This window comes from Mobula hypostoma, chromosome 23, assembly GCF_963921235.1.
Source record: "Mobula hypostoma chromosome 23, sMobHyp1.1, whole genome shotgun sequence".
Classification (NCBI taxonomy): domain Eukaryota; kingdom Metazoa; phylum Chordata; class Chondrichthyes; order Myliobatiformes; family Myliobatidae; genus Mobula; species Mobula hypostoma.
In genome coordinates this window covers 7,027,384-7,047,147 of record NC_086119.1, presented here as the reverse complement: position 1 = coordinate 7,047,147, position 19,764 = coordinate 7,027,384, and the positions used below count along the sequence as shown (strand labels likewise).

Genomic DNA, 19,764 nt, shown 5'->3' with positions numbered 1-19,764 from the left:
TTGTTTTAATTGGCCTATAATTTCTCGTTCTTGTTTTGGTTTTGTTGGCTTATGATTTGTATCTTTTCCATTGGGTGGTAGCTTGATTGATCAATCGGTTGTTTCAAAAATGAAAATCGGTAGGTTTTTTGTTTTTAAATGATTATTGCTTCATTAACCTAGATAGTAACAGAGCTGAATAAATCCAGGAACCCCCTGGATTCAGAGCCTGATCCTTGTTATCTCATCTAGGGTAATTGTAGGCATGCTATACAAGGTATGGGGTGATAAAGAACAGAACAAGATACTGGTGCTAGAATCTGAAGCAACGAACAAACTGCTAGAAGATCTCAGTGGGTTGAGCAGCATGAAGGGAAGGAATTGTTGATGTTTCAAGTCAAAGTGTCCTAATACAGGCTTTTGATTCAAAAAGTTCAAGATTTCTCTCCCACAGATACTGCCCAACCCAACCCTCTGAGTTTCCCCAGAAGAATGTTTGTTTCTCCAGAACTCTTGTTAAGTTCACCACTTTTAGAAGCTGTTGAAGATCAGCTAGATTTCCTTTCCTACGAGCAGTATGTGAGAGTTCGGGTTGTGTGATTTTCCGGTGTACGCAACTGAAGAGTAATAATTATACAGGAGTGAATATTGTGCACATCTTTGAAAATGTTTAGTGAGTATCATAACAGGGAAAAAACTTTGTTGAGCACTAAACACACCAGGCCATAGATGTACTCCTCAGATGAAGCAGAACTTGAGTTATTACAGTCTACCATGGGCTAAGTATAAAATGACGGTCACTGTTTCTAAACTTCAGAGATTCTGCAGCTGCTGGAAATCTTGAGCAATACATACAAAGTGCTGGAGGAACTCAGTCGGTCAGGCAGTATCTGAGACGGCATGCTGGTGTACTGGTTAGCACAATGCTTATAGTACAGGCTTAGCTGGCTCCGGCTGACAGGACCCGGTATGGGCCCCTGTCCAGGGTTATGGATCCCACTGCCTTGTGGGTATCTTCGGGAGAAGAGAAGGCTAAGGAGTAAACCCTACACAAATCCGGAGTGGAGCCCCTGAGGCGGTTGGATGACGTATCACGTCACCTCCTGGCAGCTCCTGCTGCCAAGCTTGATGCCAAATGTACTGCTTTGCATTCCTTTGGACCACATCTGCGAGGTTGAGAGGGGGATCTTGATGTCTGGGCAGCCCAGGATCTCCATATTCATCGCCCAGGTCTGCGCCCCAGAAACCGGGCGCATCCATTGTCTACTTAGATAGATGGAGCCATTATCTATCTTATAGTACAGGTGATCAGAGTTCAATTCCTGATGCTCCCTGTAAGGAGTTTGTATATTCTCCTTGTGACCATGTGGATTTCCTTCTGGTGCTTGGTTTCCTGCCACTGCCCAAAGATCTACTTTGCTGGTAGGTTACTTGGTCATTGGAGATGGTCACATGGTAAGGCTAGGGTGAAATCAGGAATTGCTGGGCAGTGTGGCTCAAAGGGCCGTAAGGGTTTATTCCACACTGTATCCCTATAAATAAACAAATAAGCAGGGAATAAACAGTCTACATTTCCATAAAACATAGGAGCAGAATTAGGCCATTTGGCCCATCAAGTCTGCTCTGCCTTTCAATTGTAGTGGATCCTTATTTCCCCCTCCTCAGCCCCCGCCTTCTCCCCGTAACCTTTGATACCGTGGCCAATAAAGAAATTGTCAATCTCTGCCTTAAATACACCCACCATCCTGGCCTCCACAGCTGCCTGTGGTAACAAATTCCACAAATTTGCCACCCTCTGGCTAAAGAAAATTCTCTGCATCTCTGTTTTAAATGGATGCCCCTCGGTTCTGAGGCTGTGCCCTCTTGTCCTAGACTCACCCCACCATAGGAAACATCCTTTCCACATCTACTTTGTCTAGGCCTTTCTTCATTTGAAAGGTTTCAATAAGATCCTACCCCACCCCCCCATCCTTCTAAGTTCCAGTGAGTGCAGACCTAGAGCCATACAGGTTACCATATGAGGGTTACCTAATATGGTAACCTGTTCTTTCATTCCTGGAATCATCCTTGTGAACCTCTTCTGAACACTCTCCAAAGCCAGCACATCTTAGAAAAAAAGCTCAAAACCGTTCATAATACCTCAAGGTGAGGCCTCATTAATGCCTTATAAACCTTCAGCATCTCATCTCTGCTTTTGTATTTTGATCTCTTGAAATGAATGTGAACATTACATTTGCCTTCCTCACCATCAGATCAACCTGCAAGTTAACCCTTAGGGTATTCTGTCCAAGGACTCTGAAATCCTTTTGTATCTCAGACTTTTGGATTTTTTTCTCGTTTATTCACGTTTATTTTTTTTCTATCAATGTGCATGACCATGCATTTTCCAGTATTGTATTTCATCTGCCAATTTCTTACCCATTCTGCTAATCTGTCTAAGTCTTTCTACAGCCTTCCTGCTCCCTCAACACTACCTGCCCTTCCACTAATCTTCGTATCATCTGCAAACTTGGCAATAAAGCCATCTATTTCGTCATCTAAATCATTGATATACAACATGAAAGTGGTCCAAACACCAACCCCTGTGGAATACCTAGTCACTGGCAGCCAAGCAGAAAAGGATCCTTTTATTCCCACTTCCTGCTTTCTACCAATCAGCCCATGCTAGTAACTTCCCTGTAATACCACGGGCTCTTAATTTGGTAAGCAGCCTCATGTGTGACACCTTGTCAAAGGTGTTCTGAAAATCCAAATATACAACATCCCCTTTTATTTATCCTATTTGTAATCTCCTCAAAGAATTCCAACAGGTTTGTCAGGCAAGATTTTCCCTTAAGGAAGCCATGCTGATTTTGTCCTATCTTGTCCTGTGTCACCAAGTACTCCATAACCTCATCCTTAACAATTGACTCTAATATCTTCCCAACCACTGAGGTCAGGCTAACTGTTTGTATAATTTCCTTTCTGCTGTCTCCCTCTTTTCTCAAAGAGTGGAGTGACATTTTCAATTTTCCAGTCCTCTGGAACCATGTCAGAGTCCAATGATTTTTGAAAGATCAAGACTAATGCCTCTGCAATCTCTACCACTAACTCTTTCAGAGCCCTAGTGTACAGGTCATCTGGTCCGGGTGACTTATGTACCCTCAGGTCTTTCAGCTTTTTGAGCACCTTCTCCTTTGTAATAGTAACTGCACTCACTTCTCTTCTCTCACACCCTTCAACACCTGGCACACTGCTGATCTCTTCCACAGTGAGGACTGATGCAAAATACTGATTTAGTTCATCTGCCATCTGCTTGTCCCCCGTTATTTTGCCTGTCTCATTTTCTAGTGGTCCTATATCCACTCTGATTTCTTATTTTTTATATACTTGAAAAAACTTTTCCTGTCCACCTTGATATTGTTTGCTAGCTTGCTTTCATAATTCATTGTTTCCTTTCTATTGATTCTTTTAGTTGCTTTCTGTAGGTTTTTAAAAGCTTGCCAATCCTCTATCTTCCTGTTAGTTTTTGCTTTATTGTATGCCCCCTCTTTTGCTTTTACATTAGCATCGACTCCCCTTGTCAGCTACAGTTGTACTATTTAAGTAATTCTTTGTTTTGGGAATACATCTATCCTGCACCTTCCTCATTTTTCTCAGAAACTCGAGCCATTTCTCTGCTGTCATCCCTGCCAGCATCTCCTTCCAGTTTCCAGTTTTGGGCTGAGACCCTTGATCAGGAGTCTTTAGAAGGAATCAGTGTTTTTTTTCTGTAGGCTCAAAGGACTTGGAGCCTTCAGTGAATTGGAACAAGGTTTCTCAGTCCTGATAAAGAGTCTCTGCTCAAAGCATCAACTCTTTATTCCCCTCCATAGATGCTGCCTGACTTGCTGAGTTTGCTTCAGCATTTTGTGTGGATTGCTATTTCTAATGCCAAGATGCCAAAGTGATTGACTAATTCACTGACTCGTAAACTTTCTCTTATGGTTACTCAAATTCAGTAATGGAGAAAAACAGGACATTCTAGAAAAAAATTCAGGTCAAGCAGCATATGTGGATAGGGAACCAGTAAATGTTTTAAATTGATGCTGTTTGTCAGAATTCTGAACAAGAGTTCTTAGACCTGCAGAATTAACTGTTTCTCTTTTCACAGCTGCTTTCTGACCTGAACATTTTGGGATTTTTTTTGGGTTTCCAGAGTCTTTTTAAATTTTCATTCATGTTTGGGATGGGTTACAAGGAATTGTGGGCTCACACCACTAGAAACAGCTGAGTGTGAGTGATGGGAGTGGCCCACAGAGTAGTGGAAGACCAGTTCCTTGGTCTAATATGGTGTTGATTGCCATGTTAGAAGATGGGAAACTTTTGTTTTTGAAAAATTATGTTCTGCTTTTCTTATGATTTCATTTTGATTTTCAGAGGAATTTGGGATTTTTGAATTATTGGACCCAGATGATGATCTAATAATAAACTTGCCAGCATCTCCACCCACACCACCGGCACATTCACCAGGCTCTCATTATCCACATGGTGGTGATACTAGCAAGGTAACGTATGTCGTGTTGGCATCAGTAACCCTTCCTTATTGTTAATTGTTATTTCTCTGCAATACTTCAGTAAATCACTTCCCAATTTACAGAAAATAAATTGGTTTGTCCATCAAGATTCATCAATAGTAAGTATTTTTAATAACTCAAATAACTCATGTTATTTTTTAATACCACTTTTTGTGGACAAGTAACTTCCTAGCCTCAATTCTAACTTTGCTAATGTGACCTTGTGCCCTTCGCCCTGTTATAAACAAGGTTATGTTGCTAAACTGGATACAGAACAATATCCTGGGATGGCATGGTAATGTAGCGGTTAGCATGATGCACTTACAGCACCAGTAACCTGGTTTCAATTCTGCAGATGTATGTGAGGCGTTTGTATATTCTCCTCGTGACCACTTGGTTTTCCCACATTACAAAGACTTCGGTTGCATGGGTGTAATTGGGTGGCGCGGGCTCATTGAGTTGGAAGGGCCTGTTACTCTGCTGTGTATCTAAAATTAAAAATAGCTCCAGATTTTCAGCAGGATTCCTTGCTATGGCCTCAAATTCCTTATGTGTACCTCACTGCTCTGCTTGTCCTTGTTTTCTGTGCATCTGTGATATGCCCTGACATTTATCACAACACCAGAGCATTGTAACAGCTGCCAAACCCTAGCATGATTAAATTACCTTGGGCAGATATTGTGTGTTAACTGGCAATGTCTGGGCTTGATATGTTAACAAGGAGGTGTTGAAAATCCGCCAAAATGTAAACTTTTCCACACTGTATTTTGTATTAAAATCCTATTTGTTTTCCCTCTTTGTTTTAAAAAAAATAAAACTCTTGCTGGAAAACTCTGCAGCACTTTTATACCACATGACTTTTCACAGTGACTTATTTTCTGATTTGTTTTCTTCAAAACTTACCTGCAGAAGAAGCTGCCTTTGTTTCCAGCTTAAATGCGTTATCCATTAAATATCAATTATGTTCATTCTATTTAAAATTTTTTAATTTGTGGAACAGAGTAATAAGATGATAGGAGAGGGTTTAGGATGAAGTTCTGCCCAAGAAAGCATCTAGTTAGTAGCTGAGTGTCAGAAATAAAGTATGTGTTCCATTTATACTCATTTGTTGAGGAATTTCTTGAACACCCACCCTCTCCACCACCTTGGCTCAAGTTGGGCACACTGAATGTATTCTTGAGACTTCTTGACAGGAGCTTTTACCTACAAGGATAAAGAGCAGGAAGTGCATGACAACAAGCGTCTCCAACTCCCCAGCTCCTCTTGCGTCCCACCAGGAATGTGAATGTTTCACTCATTGCCAAGTAGTCAGAACCCTCAAAGATGGGTGTGCTCCCTCACGGGCCACACTGGTTCTCGAAGATGGCCAAAGCCGCTTTCTGAAGAGAAACTAAAAATGAGCCATGAACATCTGGTCTTTGAAGAGACTCCTATTAAATACCAGGCACATGTTACCTTCCCCCTCGCCAAAGGTTATGTTGAAATGAAATTATTATTCCATTTGATGTCAGAAAAGATGGGGCTTTGAAACGCTATAGGTGGATGGGCTTAGTTACGCATTTGGAATTATTGTAATTGCCATTTTTCTTTGTTTTAGGGACAGTGCACAGACCGTCAGGAATCTCACGATGAGGTAACCATTCTGCAGCAGCCCCTGGCCCTAGGCTATTTCGTCTCGACAGCTAAGGCTGGGCCACTTCCTGATTGGTTTTGGTCGGCCTGCCCTCAAGCACAGAACCAATGTCCACTTTTTCTCAAGGTATTTGTTTTTAGCAAAACCTGTAGAGCCTGAAAGTCATTCAGCATACCTGTGTGGGAAATCACTATTGCACTTCACCAGTTGCGCAGACAATGCTCGCTGATTTTTGTGTAGAAGTTTTGAAGAATCTAGATTGTTGATTTTTAAGCTGAGTTTGTTTTCTAACACTTGATGCCGGTTTGCTGGGTGTGGACTTTTTCACTGGGGGGGGCACTTCTGCTAACAAGTTACTTAACTAATTAACTAATTTTTGTTTTTTTATTTCCTCTTAATGCTTACCATTCAAAAAATTTTGGAACAAAATCTGATAAAATATTCCAGCTCTGGCCTTGGAGAATTGCCACCATAGTGGTGTCAATATGGGAAGCTCAGTTTCTCCCAAGTTCCAGTTGCTGCTGTTTATTTTTCCCAACATATATCGCGACTGTTGGAGGGAGGGCACTCTGCTTTTACTGTAACTGTTCTGTTGTCAGAAGATTCAGGATTGTTTAATGTTTTTTCCCTAGTACTTAAGTGTAAAGGTGAACAAAATAATGTTACTCTGGATGCGATGCAGTACAAAAAATCACAATAAAGAACACAAAAAAACATAAATATAAATACATAAAATTTTATGTCCATTAAATGATGCTAGGCACAGGAGAGTCCGTACATAAGTGTCTGACTGGAAATGATAAAGTAGTGGGGTGTCTCTGTGCTATGTATTTATTTTATTCATACTTCTAATTAAGTTTGGAGCAAGTAATGAGTGAAAGTAAAATTTTGCTTTTATCTAATTTGATGACTTCAGGATCAATTTACATTGTGTAACTTTGTGCAAGGAAGTTGAAGCTGCCAACAGTTACTGCCATCTGGTGTTAAGGATGGTACTACAATAATATGTTGAGCTGGTCTCAAACACATGCAGATACTGGAATCTGGAGCAACTAACAACTTACTGCAGGGACTCAGTAAGCTTGAGTACTGTTAATGGGAGGAAATGAATTGTTGATGTCTTTGGTCGAAACCCTGCATCAGATATCAGGGTTATGACCTGAAACATCGTCAGTTCCCTTCCTCCCACAGATGCTGCTCGACCCATTGAGTTTGACCCACTGTCCAGCATATTATATGTTACTTCTGTATATCCCTCTAAATGGGTTTAATTTTTTTTTTGGTTTTCAGGCCTCCTTGCACCTTCATGTGCCTTCAGTACATTCAGATGAATTGCTCCATAGCAAGCACTCCCACCCCCTTGACTCAAACCAAACCTCTGATGTGCTCAGGTAAGGAATACTGCATTATTCTGAAATTATCTTAAAATTAATTTTGCAACACTGGTGTTTGTTGAGATCCTTTTGTGCATCCAGATATTTTGTAATTGAATTGTAATTTCACACAAATGCCCTTTAATGTGGATTGTATATGATGATAACTAATTGGGAGTCACAGACTTGCAATGTAACATTCATCGTAAATGCCACTTGTCCATATCCCTGGTGTCATTTTATGAGTGCCACAGTAGTGTAGTGGTTAGTATGACACTATTGCACCTTGGGAAGTTGGACTTCAATTCTGGCATCCTCTGTAAGGAGTTTACACGTACTCCCCCTGCCCATGTGGGTTTCCCCGGGTGATCGGTTTCCTCCCACAGTCCGAAGATGTACTGGTTAATTAAGTTAAATATTCATTGTAAATTGTCCTGTGATTAGACTAGAGTTAAATAGGTGGGTTGTTGGGTGGTGTGGCTCATTGGGAAGAAGGGCCTGTATCTCTAAATAAAATGAATAAAAACAAGTTCTTATTAATGTTATGGATAATATATTCAGCATCTCAGAAATTGGCCAGTCATATTTTCGATTTACAGGATGTTAGATTATGAACAATAATCTGCTTATCTGCACACAAAACTGCATTGTGATGGCAATTAAGTGAAACATTTGCGTACTTCAGGTTTATGTTCAGTTACAGCTTTCAATGTTATTTCTTTCGTAGCAGCATTGCAATTTATGTTAACGGCCCTGTGAAGTGTTGGCATGCTATCTACCTTGTAGGTGCTCTTGTTTGTAGTGTTTCAAATTGTAAAATTCTTTCAAATGCCAGGTTTGTTCTCGAACAGTACAACGCTCTTTCCTGGCTCACCTGTGACCCTGCCACTCAGGATCGCCGCTCCTGCCTCCCCGTTCATTTTGTGGTGCTGACGCAGCTGTACAACTTCATCACAAGCATGTTGTAGACCAGGCGAAGAAGTGGCCAGAGATTCGGGAATAACTCTTAGAAAAGGGATGTCGTTTGAGAGCATCATTGAGAGCAGGATTCTGTGGGAAGGGAAGTGGACGATACTCATGGACAAAATGGAGAGATTCATGAAATTGGGTCTGAAGCACCTGAGGGTGTCCCCCCCACCCCCACAACCCCCGTAATTGCTTGATGGGTTTTAAAGCCACAGGCAGTTATCCAAAAAATGCCTGCATCTTAATTTATTGTAAGTTTTTAAATGTTGTATAAATTGTCTTATATTTTGTATTTTTTTTAATTTTTCAAGAAGGTTTATATTACCTTCAGGCTTTAAAGCATTTGTTGTACTAAAATATCTATAATCGTCTTAAGAGTTTGCAGTAGGTTGCTATAAAGTCAGGAGCAAGAGCAGCAAATATCTATTGGCTCAATGTACATTTAGTAGGGGCAGGAGTTAGTGTCAGCCACATCTTGTGTGGTGAAAACGCAGCAAAGCTGCCAATGCAGAGTACTTGTACAGTAAATAAAGTATGTTCACTGTGTTTATAACTGAAAAAAGGACATCTTAAGCATTTCCTATCATGCATTTTTGAAGCCAGGGATAAAAGGGGAGGTGTGTGGGGGGGGTGGGAGTGTTCAACAGGTAACAGGGCTGAGAAGTCGAATGCTCTAGCTGGGTCAGTCCCTGTGACCTGCCTATTTGTATATATAAAAAAAATCAGTAACTTTAATTTGTTACTACTGTATAAAAATTGTGCAGAATGGTAACTAAATTTTGTAGCAACATAATTTTTTTCCAAAATTGAATCAATGCAAAGCAGGTGTGATGGTCTGTTGTAGTGTTAAGGTTTCTAGGCCCCAGACTTTTTATCATTGTCTGAACTTTATGATGGCTTTAGAGAATGGACCGCTTGACTGATCCAGGTACCATCTTTGTGAAAATTACACGCATATGCTTTTTCTTGTTTTGGTCCTCCATTAATTGTGATTCAGTGGTGAGCACACCTGATAATTTAACACAGACCCCATTACTCTATGGTTTACTTTTGTATGAAATGTCTTTTTTTTTATTGTTAATTAATTACTGCAGACATTTTAAGATTTGGAATACTGAAAATTATTGGGACATTTAGAACCTTTATAAAGCTTCAGCATTCAATTGTGGGTAACATAGATTCAAATAAATGGCCTCTCAGGTTAGCAACAATTTGAAAATAATAGTGACAGATGGTTGGCTCAACATTTGCCTCGTATGCCCTTACATCTCCACATCTCCACATTTCCCATTGTCATGTTACATTCTGAACTTAAAAGAAATTTTATTTTCTTTGAGAAGTAAAGTTTTTCGATATTAATCTGTTCAAGTTGCTATGTAGACTCAGTGCCTTTTTTCTAAACAACTCCAATTCCATTTTTATACATTCACAAGGTAAAATTTACATTTCAATAAAAAGATCTAAAGGGTCAAATAGTATAATGATATAAATAGTTTGAAGCTAAACTAAGTGATGAATTTCCGTTTAGGAAGTTAAATTCAAAACCACCTTCAGAGGTTTGCCTGCAATATAATTTGTGGGAAGAAATTCTTATGACAATTATTTCAGTTTATCTTCTGTAGTGTCGAACAGGTTGAATAGAGACTGGTTGTAGGTCCTGACAGAAGGACTGGACCACACTATGCAAATATAATTAGGTTCCCATTTAGAAAAAATAATTTTAAAAAATTTTACCATTACAATCTCTGTGCCTGCATGAAACTGATTGGTAAAGGTACAGATGGTTTTGAGACACTCCTGTCAGGGGTGATGCTGTAGTATTTCCACATGGGAAGAAAACTAATTATAGCTGAGTAATTTCTCAAATAATTTGTTGGAGAATTTGTGAAGTATGTGCAAGTGTAAATTTTTGAACTTGTGGCTGTAATACGAACTCTCTACCATGTGGTGACTGTATAGACAGTAACTGTTAGAGGTGTATTAGTCTGAGCAGCAGGAAAACACCAGGTTTGAATTGATAGAAATTAAAAAATTCTAACAAGTATACAAATATGCCACCAGAAACCATCAGAAAAAGAACTTGCCAATTAAGTGAGAGTCCGCTGCAGGAATATGTAATTCAAAAAAGTGTTGCCTAACTTCATAAGTAATTTTTGCTTGCATCTTCTAAAAGGCTGATTTTGCCAGAGGTATTGAGTGACCAAAATCCAAGGACTAATTTGCCCTTCTCAGGATGATTTCAGAAAAATGTTGATTATTTATGTAACATTTGATCAAATCTGATCCCTTTATGGCTGGGTATAGTAGGAGCACATTTCTTTCTGGTAATGTAAACAGGTTTGCCTCATCAAGTGAAAACCTGAATAGCACTTTATGCTTGTTTAATCCTTGGGAAAGTATGCATGGCATAAATTCTGGAAGACAACTGAAACTTGAAGCCTTTTACATCTTACTGTTTAACCTTTATAAATTTCACAAGGGTGGCTTTTCTGAAGGTAGCAAGGAAATGATAAACATATGAAATAATGTTTAACTCAAATGCTCTTAATTACTGAAGAACCATAATTACTAAGTGCAGCAGGGAGTGATATCAGTTGTTGGCAATTTTTTTATAAATAATAAAAATGTACATAGCTTTTAAAGCTATAGCAATATAGAGGCCTTCAAGAAATAGTTGAGATAGGAGTTTCACAAGAACTTAATTGGTACAATAATCATGTTCCAAGACTGCATTAGGACTGTTAAAGTTAAAACTCCCAGACTTAATGTTTAAAGCCCAAGTCATCAATCTGTTTTTCAAAATTCTCTTTAACTCTTTTCTTCTCTTGGGTGTTTGCTTCTTGCCACTCTGAGCCTTTGTACCAATGGACATTGAAGACTGAAGCTTGTGGCTGAAGGTGGCCATTGTTAAATGTCTAAGGAGCTCGGTTGAGTGATCCTAGAGAAAACTTGACCCCAAGTAAACAGGAAATGTAAGGTGTGAGCATGTGGTGAATTTATGAAAGAGCATTTGCCCTAACCTTATTCCCTAAAACTGTCCTCTGTTCAAAGTACACTTAAGTTCATTAGTGTAAACCCTTAATATAAACAAGCCCACTACCTACAATGCCGAACGTTAAAGTTTTACCAAAATTTCACAAACACTTTTTTAGTTTGAATTATGACTCTTCTTTGGAATAGTCCTCTTAATGATAGGAGATAATTAACAATCATTACAATTCCAGGGTACCATTGAACCAAAATGCTTTGTTGAGTGGCAACAGCACTCTGGTTCCTGTTCTTTCCCTGTGACCAGTTTTTGATGTCTACACAGCATAGAAACAGGGCATTTAACTCGTCCTGTTGATGCTGACCATCATGCCCATCTATAACTAATCCCATTTGCCTGCATTTATTCTATATTTTTCTCCAGCCTCGCTCATTCAAGCACCTGCCACGATGCCTCTTAAATGTTGTAACTTTTTCTTTCCCTGGTATCACCCCTGGCATCTCATTCCAGGTACCAACTGTGCGTTAAAACATACAGCTCCGATTCCCTTTTGTATTTCTCTTCAGGTCTTGCAAATTGTAAATTTACACAGTTGAAATAAAGAGCAGACCTCCCCCTACCTCCCTGATTCTCAGTTACATTTTCAAATATAAAATCTTGTTTAATTAATGCTGAGTGTTGGCGCACATTTCTAGAACATTGTGTAAGCTATAGATGACTGAACATCTTGGGCATTGTGACATTAGAAAATTGCAATATCAACACAATTGCTTTTTTTAAAAAAAAAAGTAAGCTATCTTTTTCCCTATCCAAGATTGTGTTCATTTTTAAACTTGTCCCCAGCCAATTCATTCCTGTGGAAAAAATGGGTTAAGTAACTCAGAGGGTAGTTGGTAAGATGCAACCCAAATGGTTGTATCTTATCACAGAAGTGTCACCCCAGAGGGTGATGGGGAACACCACAGAGCGAACTTTGTGGTACTAAGTTGACCATGGTACATCTGTTATGACAATGGCTGCTTGTTTGAAATAATCAGAGTAAGTGAATTGACTTTGTTAACTCTGTTAACTTTTTTCCAATGATGTTGCTTGACTTGGCCCAAACCTAAAATTTCTTTCAAAATTTGCTTAAATAAATTTAAAACTGGTAAATATACAACAAATTAGATTTGTTTTGTCATATTTTAGTTCTTAATAATCATAGCAGTTGTGGGTTTAGAGAAACTGCTAATGTTTTAATTGAAATATATTATTCCACATATCCCTGCCTGACTCTTACTGCAGTTATATTCAGTGGTGTTCTTGAAACCTGGTGCATGTGCATAATCTGGTGGTTATATGATAGTATTAAGGTTGAAAGGATATCTTCATTAAATGGAGTTTCACCACAGTGCAGGCTTTCTACTGTTACCCACAATTTATTGCTAAGTTTATTCTCCAGTGTGGAGAAGAGCAATCATTGTAACTGGGTCATCATGATTTAAGGTATGATTGCCTGCAGACAATACTATTCTGGATACTTCCAGCAGTTTTACAAACCTATGATCCCTACGGGAATCTGTAGCCTCTTCCCAGTTCAGATATTTTCTTGGTCATGCTCAAACCAGATCTGAAAGTGGTCCATTTGATTGTGCAAACACTAGTAATCCCAGTGCTTAAATAATGCATTGCTTCAAAGTTTTTTTTGTCTTATTTAAATTTCATAATTTAATCTTTTTTGTCAAAATATTTATAGATTTTTGAGCTGAATTGCAGTAGATTTAAAAAAAACTCAAATTTTATTAATTGTTGGATTTTACAGAGTTGATGCCTTGCTTATTTTTAAAGAGATAAAATATTGGGAGAACAATGTCATGTTTTACTGAAAAGTTGGTTGCCTGTAACAGCTGGGCAAGCAGTGATGAAAGCCCAGATGTAGTGACGAATGGTCCATTTTTTTTCCTTGGTGTCTTGTTTTGGTATAAAACATCCTGCTTGCAAAGCTGCAGCTGTACTTCCTTTCGAGTCTTTCAATGAATTATGAACAAATTTTAGTCTGGAGATCGTGGCAAACACTAAAAGCTACATACAGTCCAAAAAGCTTAAAGTACAAATTATGGTCGAATTGTTGAAAAAGTTTATACTTTTTAAACATTTTCAGATGAAAATAAATAATTTATTCATAATATTGGTGTGACACTCCTTCGTCATTTTATTTACTTACTCAGGTCTATTCACTTATGCGGATGTGGAGTAGGACTGAGGTAGAGATCACAGGATTAATTATCTAACATAAATACTGCTTGCTGTATAGTTTCAGTGAGAGGATGGATTAATCATTAGGAGTAATAGTTGGTTAGCAGAACTGGAATAGTTATTTAGTCCCTGACCCTGCTCCATCACCTAGCACAAGTTGCAATTATGGCTGATCTATCACCTTATACTTTCTTCTCCTCCTCCTCCTCCCCTGCCCCTGCCACCCCCCTCCCCCCAGTATTCCTCAAAACACTTTTGTACTCGAAATCAATCTTGACTGGACCCTACTGTTGTTTTAAATTTCACTTGTAATTCTGTAGGTCTCTTTACTGAAAAGAAAATCTGCTGTGACAATTTTGCATTGTTTGAGTGATGATTTGTACACTGATGTAAATATTAGTAACAATGCATTAGCTGGGATGAAGTTCAATCCATCATACACAACTCTCTGATGCCATCTCTGGTTCTGGTAAGATGGCAGCAGACTCAGATGCATCGGCCTCTCCAGGGCCGGCCAAAGGTATTTTTGTTTTTCTAAACGTTTTTTTTTATGCTCGCAAGACCCTGCTGGTCATAAAGAACTTCAGGCACAGGTCTACCCCATCATTGAGTTGCTTGATAAGAGGGGGAGCTTGGAGGAGCGGTATTTGGTGCGGACCATTTTGCTGCCTGCTAAAGAGAGGTGTTGGGAGTCAATTTGCAAAATTGGTGATTGTCTTGGATATTTTTCTTGTTGCAAGACCCTGTTAGACATTAATGTGAAATACTGCAAGTCTGACTCACTTGTTTATTGCAGAGACTGACGTAGAGGGAGCTGTGTGGCCTACTGTGGGGGCAAGACTGCTCTGTCTGTGCTGCTCTCCAGTATTCACTCAGTGGAAGGTGAGCTGGGTTGTGTATATATACATGCATTCATCGGTGGAAGCCGAGAGCTTGCTTTGCTCTTGCTAAGAGCATCCATGCACCATCAATCTACAGGACATATCACTTAGACTTGGGTGCTACTATATTCCCTTTGCGTGACTGTTTTGCAGCTTGACCCCAGAGGAACGCTGTTTCATATGACTATTCATATCAGGTTGAATGATTATTAAATGTAAATGTGAATTTGTTCCTGTTGCCTCAGTAGTGAAGGCCTGCAGCCAATGGTATTTGCCAACTATGGTCACAGACTGGAGTTTTGTTCTATGTTGTATACTTTAAAGTGAGTGAAAGATTTCAAAATTGTATGTAATCTATTCTCAGCTCTCACAGAATCTGTGAAAAGATGCTAAAAGGAGAAAACCTGCAGATGCTCGAAATCAAATAATACACACAAAATACTGGAGGAACACAGCAGGCCAGGCAGCATCTATAGAAAAGTGTAAACAGTTGACCCTTTATCAGGACTGCAAAAACAAAGATTAGTCTGCCAGAATAATTAGGATGTGCTAGTGGTCACCTATTTCAATTCTGTTTCCCATTCCAACATGTTAGTGCTGTGATGAGGTCACACTCGAATTGGAGGAGCAACACCTTATATTCCATCTGGATAGTCTCCAACATGAGGGCATGAACATAGATTCCTCGAACTTCTGGATATTCCCATTCCCATTTCACTCACCTTACCTGCCCATCACCTCCCTCTGGTTCTCCTCCCCCTTCTCTTTCTTCCATGGCCTATCGGGTTTCCCCTCCTCCAGTCCTTTTTCTCTTTCACCAATCCACTTCCTGGCTCTTACTTCACCCTCCCCCTCCCAGTTTCATTTATCACCAACTACCTTGTCCTACTTCCTCTCCTTCCCCCCCCCCGCTACCTTCTTACTCTGACTTCTAATCTCTTTTCCAGTCCTCAAGGGTGTCAGTCCAATATGTTGCTGTTTATACTCTTACCATAGATGCTGCCTGGCCTGCTGTATGCTAAGGAGATTATGGAAAATAATCATTTCAGATCAGGTTGCCAGCCAGAAGAGAAAGATACCAAATTTCACAGCAATTCATGGCATCCAACCACAAAGCTGCTCTGCTGCCAAGATCAAGTACATCTTTCCTGTGCTTGGTGTCCAGAACATTGTTGTACTTTCACTACGTCTTAACATTATTGCTCAACTTTTGTTCCCTTATGCTCTTGTCCAGCTTCAACTTGTTGTATTGTTTCAGTTCTGCTGGGCTCATCATACGAAGGGATGTGGAGAGAATCCAAAGGAGATCCGAGGATGGTTCCTCGGGTGAGGGAATACATTTAAGTATAGAGAGTGCAACTGTTTTCTAAGGAGAAAAGTGGAGGGGAAATCAGATGTGATATATAAAATGGTGAGTTAGTCACTTTAGCACGGCTGAGGTTTTCCTCTGGCAGGAGTGAAAAATTTTGCAACACAATGCTGGAGGAACCCTTCAGGTCAGGCAATGTCTGTGGAGAAAGATGAACAGGCAAGAGTTTGAGCTTCATCAAGACTTTGCATGACACCCAGTGCCACCATATTAAGAAAGTGGGATCAGGAAATTATACAACTATTTTGTAACAATGTCAGTAGCCCCCTTTGTTAGTTGTTATCTCTCCTGCTATATTTAAAGGGATACTGTAACGTTGGGAGACTTGGGTCATTACTGTCAAGATGTAACTACAGGTTCCTTAATCACTTCAACACCACAGTGTACTACTTTTCTAGGAATTACCTGTTAAGTTACATATTTAATGGTTGCCTCATTTCACACTGCTGACACTCCATTGCTGGAGATGTTGCAACCATGGCAGCCCACAAAGCAAGTTATAGCTCTCTTCATCTCCTACCTTACTGCTAGACTCTGATGTGGAAAATATACAAGTGCACTGGTGACATCTTAGCTGATTCACCAATAAGCCCATAAAAGAAAACTGCAGACAGAAAAATAGTTTGCCACAGACCAGAATGGTCAAAGGCTGTACTGTAGTGCTCTAATCTGCAAGCTTTAATAAATAAAATACCAATTAGGCAATTCTATTAAATAATCTAAATAGTCATGTCATCAGAACAAACACCAGAACTAAGAGACGTAGCAGTGATCTGCCGACTTTAGGAGATGGGTCAATAGTCGTGCTAATGGGTTACTTGGAAACTATGATAATGGAAAATAATTGACTACTTCTGACAGTGTCACAGTCCATTTCTTTCTCTCTTTTGGTTATTATATTTTCTCCTCAAGGACAAAGCATGAGGGTGGGAAAGGAATGTTAGATTGAGGAAAAAAGGAACAATTATCAAATGATCAGCATATGCTTATGGATGTACTCTAAGACATAGGTAACAAGCAGTGAGCACCAATTTAAAATGTAAATGGACAATTTTTTTTATTACAAAGCAAATCTAAGTTGCAATTTGCAGAAAATTGAATAGTCAGGTTTTTATAAAGATATTAAAATGTCGATTTCTTTTTCAAGACAATGGGTCCAGCTTGGGCTCTGGCTGTAATTGAAAATCCATTCTGTATTTGGATTTATGCAGAAAACAGCGCCTATGTCTCTGATAAAAAAAAACTGCTCCATCATGCACCAGTCTCATTTCACGACGCTACCACGTTAGCTGTTGCAGTGTTAGCCGATCCTTGACAAAGCTTCATTCTAGTACTAGACTCCAACGACAGCTGTATTTATTATTTCTAAGAAAGTTGCTTCGATGCGCTGGCACAAAAGCACATCAGGGTCCAAACTCTCAGTAATATTCTCCCCCTTTTTAATCACCTCCAGGTCTGTACTTGAGTAAAAGTTGGCACTTGCGTGAGGGTTCTCTTTTAGATTCTTGAGACCTAGAAAAAGACAATTAACATAAAGCTGCCTTTCTTGACTTGTGTTAGAATGTAGCTGTGTAACTATGGTTTACACCAGTTTTATGTAATCTGGTCAATGCTGCAACCCTGGTATTCTGAATCAACAGGCATGGACTTGGTTACATATTTTTTTGTTTTAAGACTGTATTTCAACTTCAGTTAGGAAGATCTGCAAAACAGCTTTCTTCACCCCCCCCCCCACCAGATTAGCAGGAGTAATCAATTGCTTCTAAGAGCATTCAGAAACAAACCTCTGGGACCTAGATGATCTATACCATTCTAGCAACCCTTTCCAAATGTGGAGGGCCTAAACAAGAAAACAAACACTATCCATAATTTTGTATTTATAGAAGTGGAGGAGAGGGAGCAGCTTTGGTCAGATTAGATTTTCTTTGCATGTAGGTGATTCCTGTTAGGTATATTTATTAAGTCAGAGAACATCTATGGAAAGAAATAGACAGCTGATACCTGGACAGTGACTGTCCAGTTCCCCCCACATATGCTATTCAAGTTCCGGCTCCAGATTCCAGCATCTGTGGCACCACTGCTATATCATTGCTTCAAAGCACATCAACCTTTCCAGCAACCTGGCTGGTGATCAGGAGTCTAAACTCACACCTAGAAGATCCACACCCAGCATATTGTTGCCAATCTGCTAATTTAACAGTAAACCAACAAGAACTGACCAGAAATTTTCCACAGTGACATTACTGAACAACAACTTTTGTGGTTTTAGGTCAGAGGGTGTCAAATTATCTCCATTTCTAATGGTTATATCGGAAGACATTTTAGATCAACTAATGTAATGAACAAATACATACGTGTGATGATGGGGTCAATATCTTGTGCCTGAGTGGCGACATGCGAGGCACAGACTTGTCCGGTCTGAATTAGTAATGAGGTAACATCATCACAGAGAGGTGGGAAAGCTCGGCAGAAAGACACTAAACAAGGCAATGTCGGCATGAAGAAGGCAAACCGTTTAGCCTGGGTCAGCACTGTACAAAGAAGAAAATGGTTGTTAACACTTCAAAGTTTATTCAATACAAAGGCACAGCCTCCAAAGGTAGGATTTTTAAACAGAATTGTAGCTGAAATGCCCTGCCAGCGGTGGTGGTGGAGGCAGACACGGGCATTGAAGAGGCTCATGGATGACGCACATGGGTGATAGAAACATGGAGGGCTTTGCAGAACACAAGTGTTACAAGGTTCGGCAGAATGTAGGCCAAAGTACCTGTTCTGTGTTGTAATGTTTTGCGTTCTACGTAAAGTGCTGGAATACTCAGTCCAGACAGCATCTATGTCGAGAGATCAAAATTAATGTTTCAGGTGAGAATTTTTATCTGACCACCTTTGGATTTTCAGTATTTTGCATTTTTTTGTTTTAGTCACCTTAACCTTAGTTAGCTCCCAACTTTTCTCAATCTCAACCTCTCTACTCAAGAGCCCATTTCAATGCTGTAGCATCCTGACTCTAATCAATTTGTCAGCCAGAATATAGCCTGTTTGTGTTCTATAAATTGTTAAGCAATATGTTACCTGCTTTCCACAATCTTGGTGGCCTAGGTTATGGATTATTGCCTTGATTTCTTGCGCTAGGCATTAGTGTACAGTCCCCTTACTTGGTTTGTTTTCAAAGCACACAGTTTTCAACTATTCTGAATCGGTGAAAAACTCAAGTAAGGGATACGAGAACGGGACAAAAGCAGCACTTGCAAGGAAAGAAACTCTTTTGTGACACATTCTCCCTCATATTTCACATTTAAAGTATGGCAGCTCTGTAAAAATCTCACCTGTCAGTATTGTTCCCATGACGTTGATGGACAAACGTGCTACACTGAGAGACTTGGGCAATGCATACTGGATACACAAGTGAGACAAAAGTTGGATGGCAAATATCTAAACGAAGAGCACATCAGAACAATTACATTTCATTTTGGACATAAGAGATCTTAGGAACCTGCTTTTGGATCTGGCATAAACTATTTGAGAGATTTACAGCTGGACAGAGGCCATTATCACAATTTTAAGTCAAGTGAAGTAAAATTTATGGGACAATTTTCCAGTTTACCATAGAACTCAAAAGTAGCTGGCAGCAAATTCACACATATTGAGGCTTCTATATTGAGGTTAAGACATGATGCTGGGAGAAGCTTTATAATCTGCATTAAACCTCTTCTATACCTGCATGGGAAAGTTTGATGTCAGTATTTCCATACCCCAGGTAATATTTTTATATTCATTGAAGGGACATGGGTATTATTGCAAAGG

At 39.5% G+C, this 19,764-nt stretch overlaps 2 protein-coding genes across 3 annotated transcripts in view; one reads left to right on the top strand and one right to left on the bottom strand.

The window, feature by feature from the left end:
* The window catches only part of med13a (mediator complex subunit 13a), a 184,177-nt gene extending 168,746 nt beyond the window's left edge, over positions 1–15,431 (top strand). For both annotated transcript variants that reach the window (XM_063031090.1, XM_063031089.1), the window contains exons 28-31: positions 4,378–4,505; positions 6,112–6,273; positions 7,438–7,538; positions 8,356–15,431. In XM_063031090.1, the coding sequence (XP_062887160.1) occupies positions 4,378–4,505; positions 6,112–6,273; positions 7,438–7,538; positions 8,356–8,488 (524 nt within the window). In that variant the 3' untranslated portion in view covers positions 8,489–15,431. The remainder of the gene's footprint in view (positions 1–4,377; positions 4,506–6,111; positions 6,274–7,437; positions 7,539–8,355) is intronic.
* A 76-nt stretch (positions 15,432–15,507) lies between these two features.
* The window catches only part of ints2 (integrator complex subunit 2), a 68,939-nt gene continuing 64,682 nt past the window's right edge, over positions 15,508–19,764 (bottom strand). The window contains exons 23-25 of the mRNA XM_063031091.1: positions 19,287–19,392; positions 18,315–18,491; positions 15,508–17,472 (exon numbers count right to left, since the gene is read on the bottom strand). Of these exons, the coding sequence (XP_062887161.1) occupies positions 17,294–17,472; positions 18,315–18,491; positions 19,287–19,392 (462 nt within the window). The 3' untranslated portion in view covers positions 15,508–17,293. The remainder of the gene's footprint in view (positions 17,473–18,314; positions 18,492–19,286; positions 19,393–19,764) is intronic.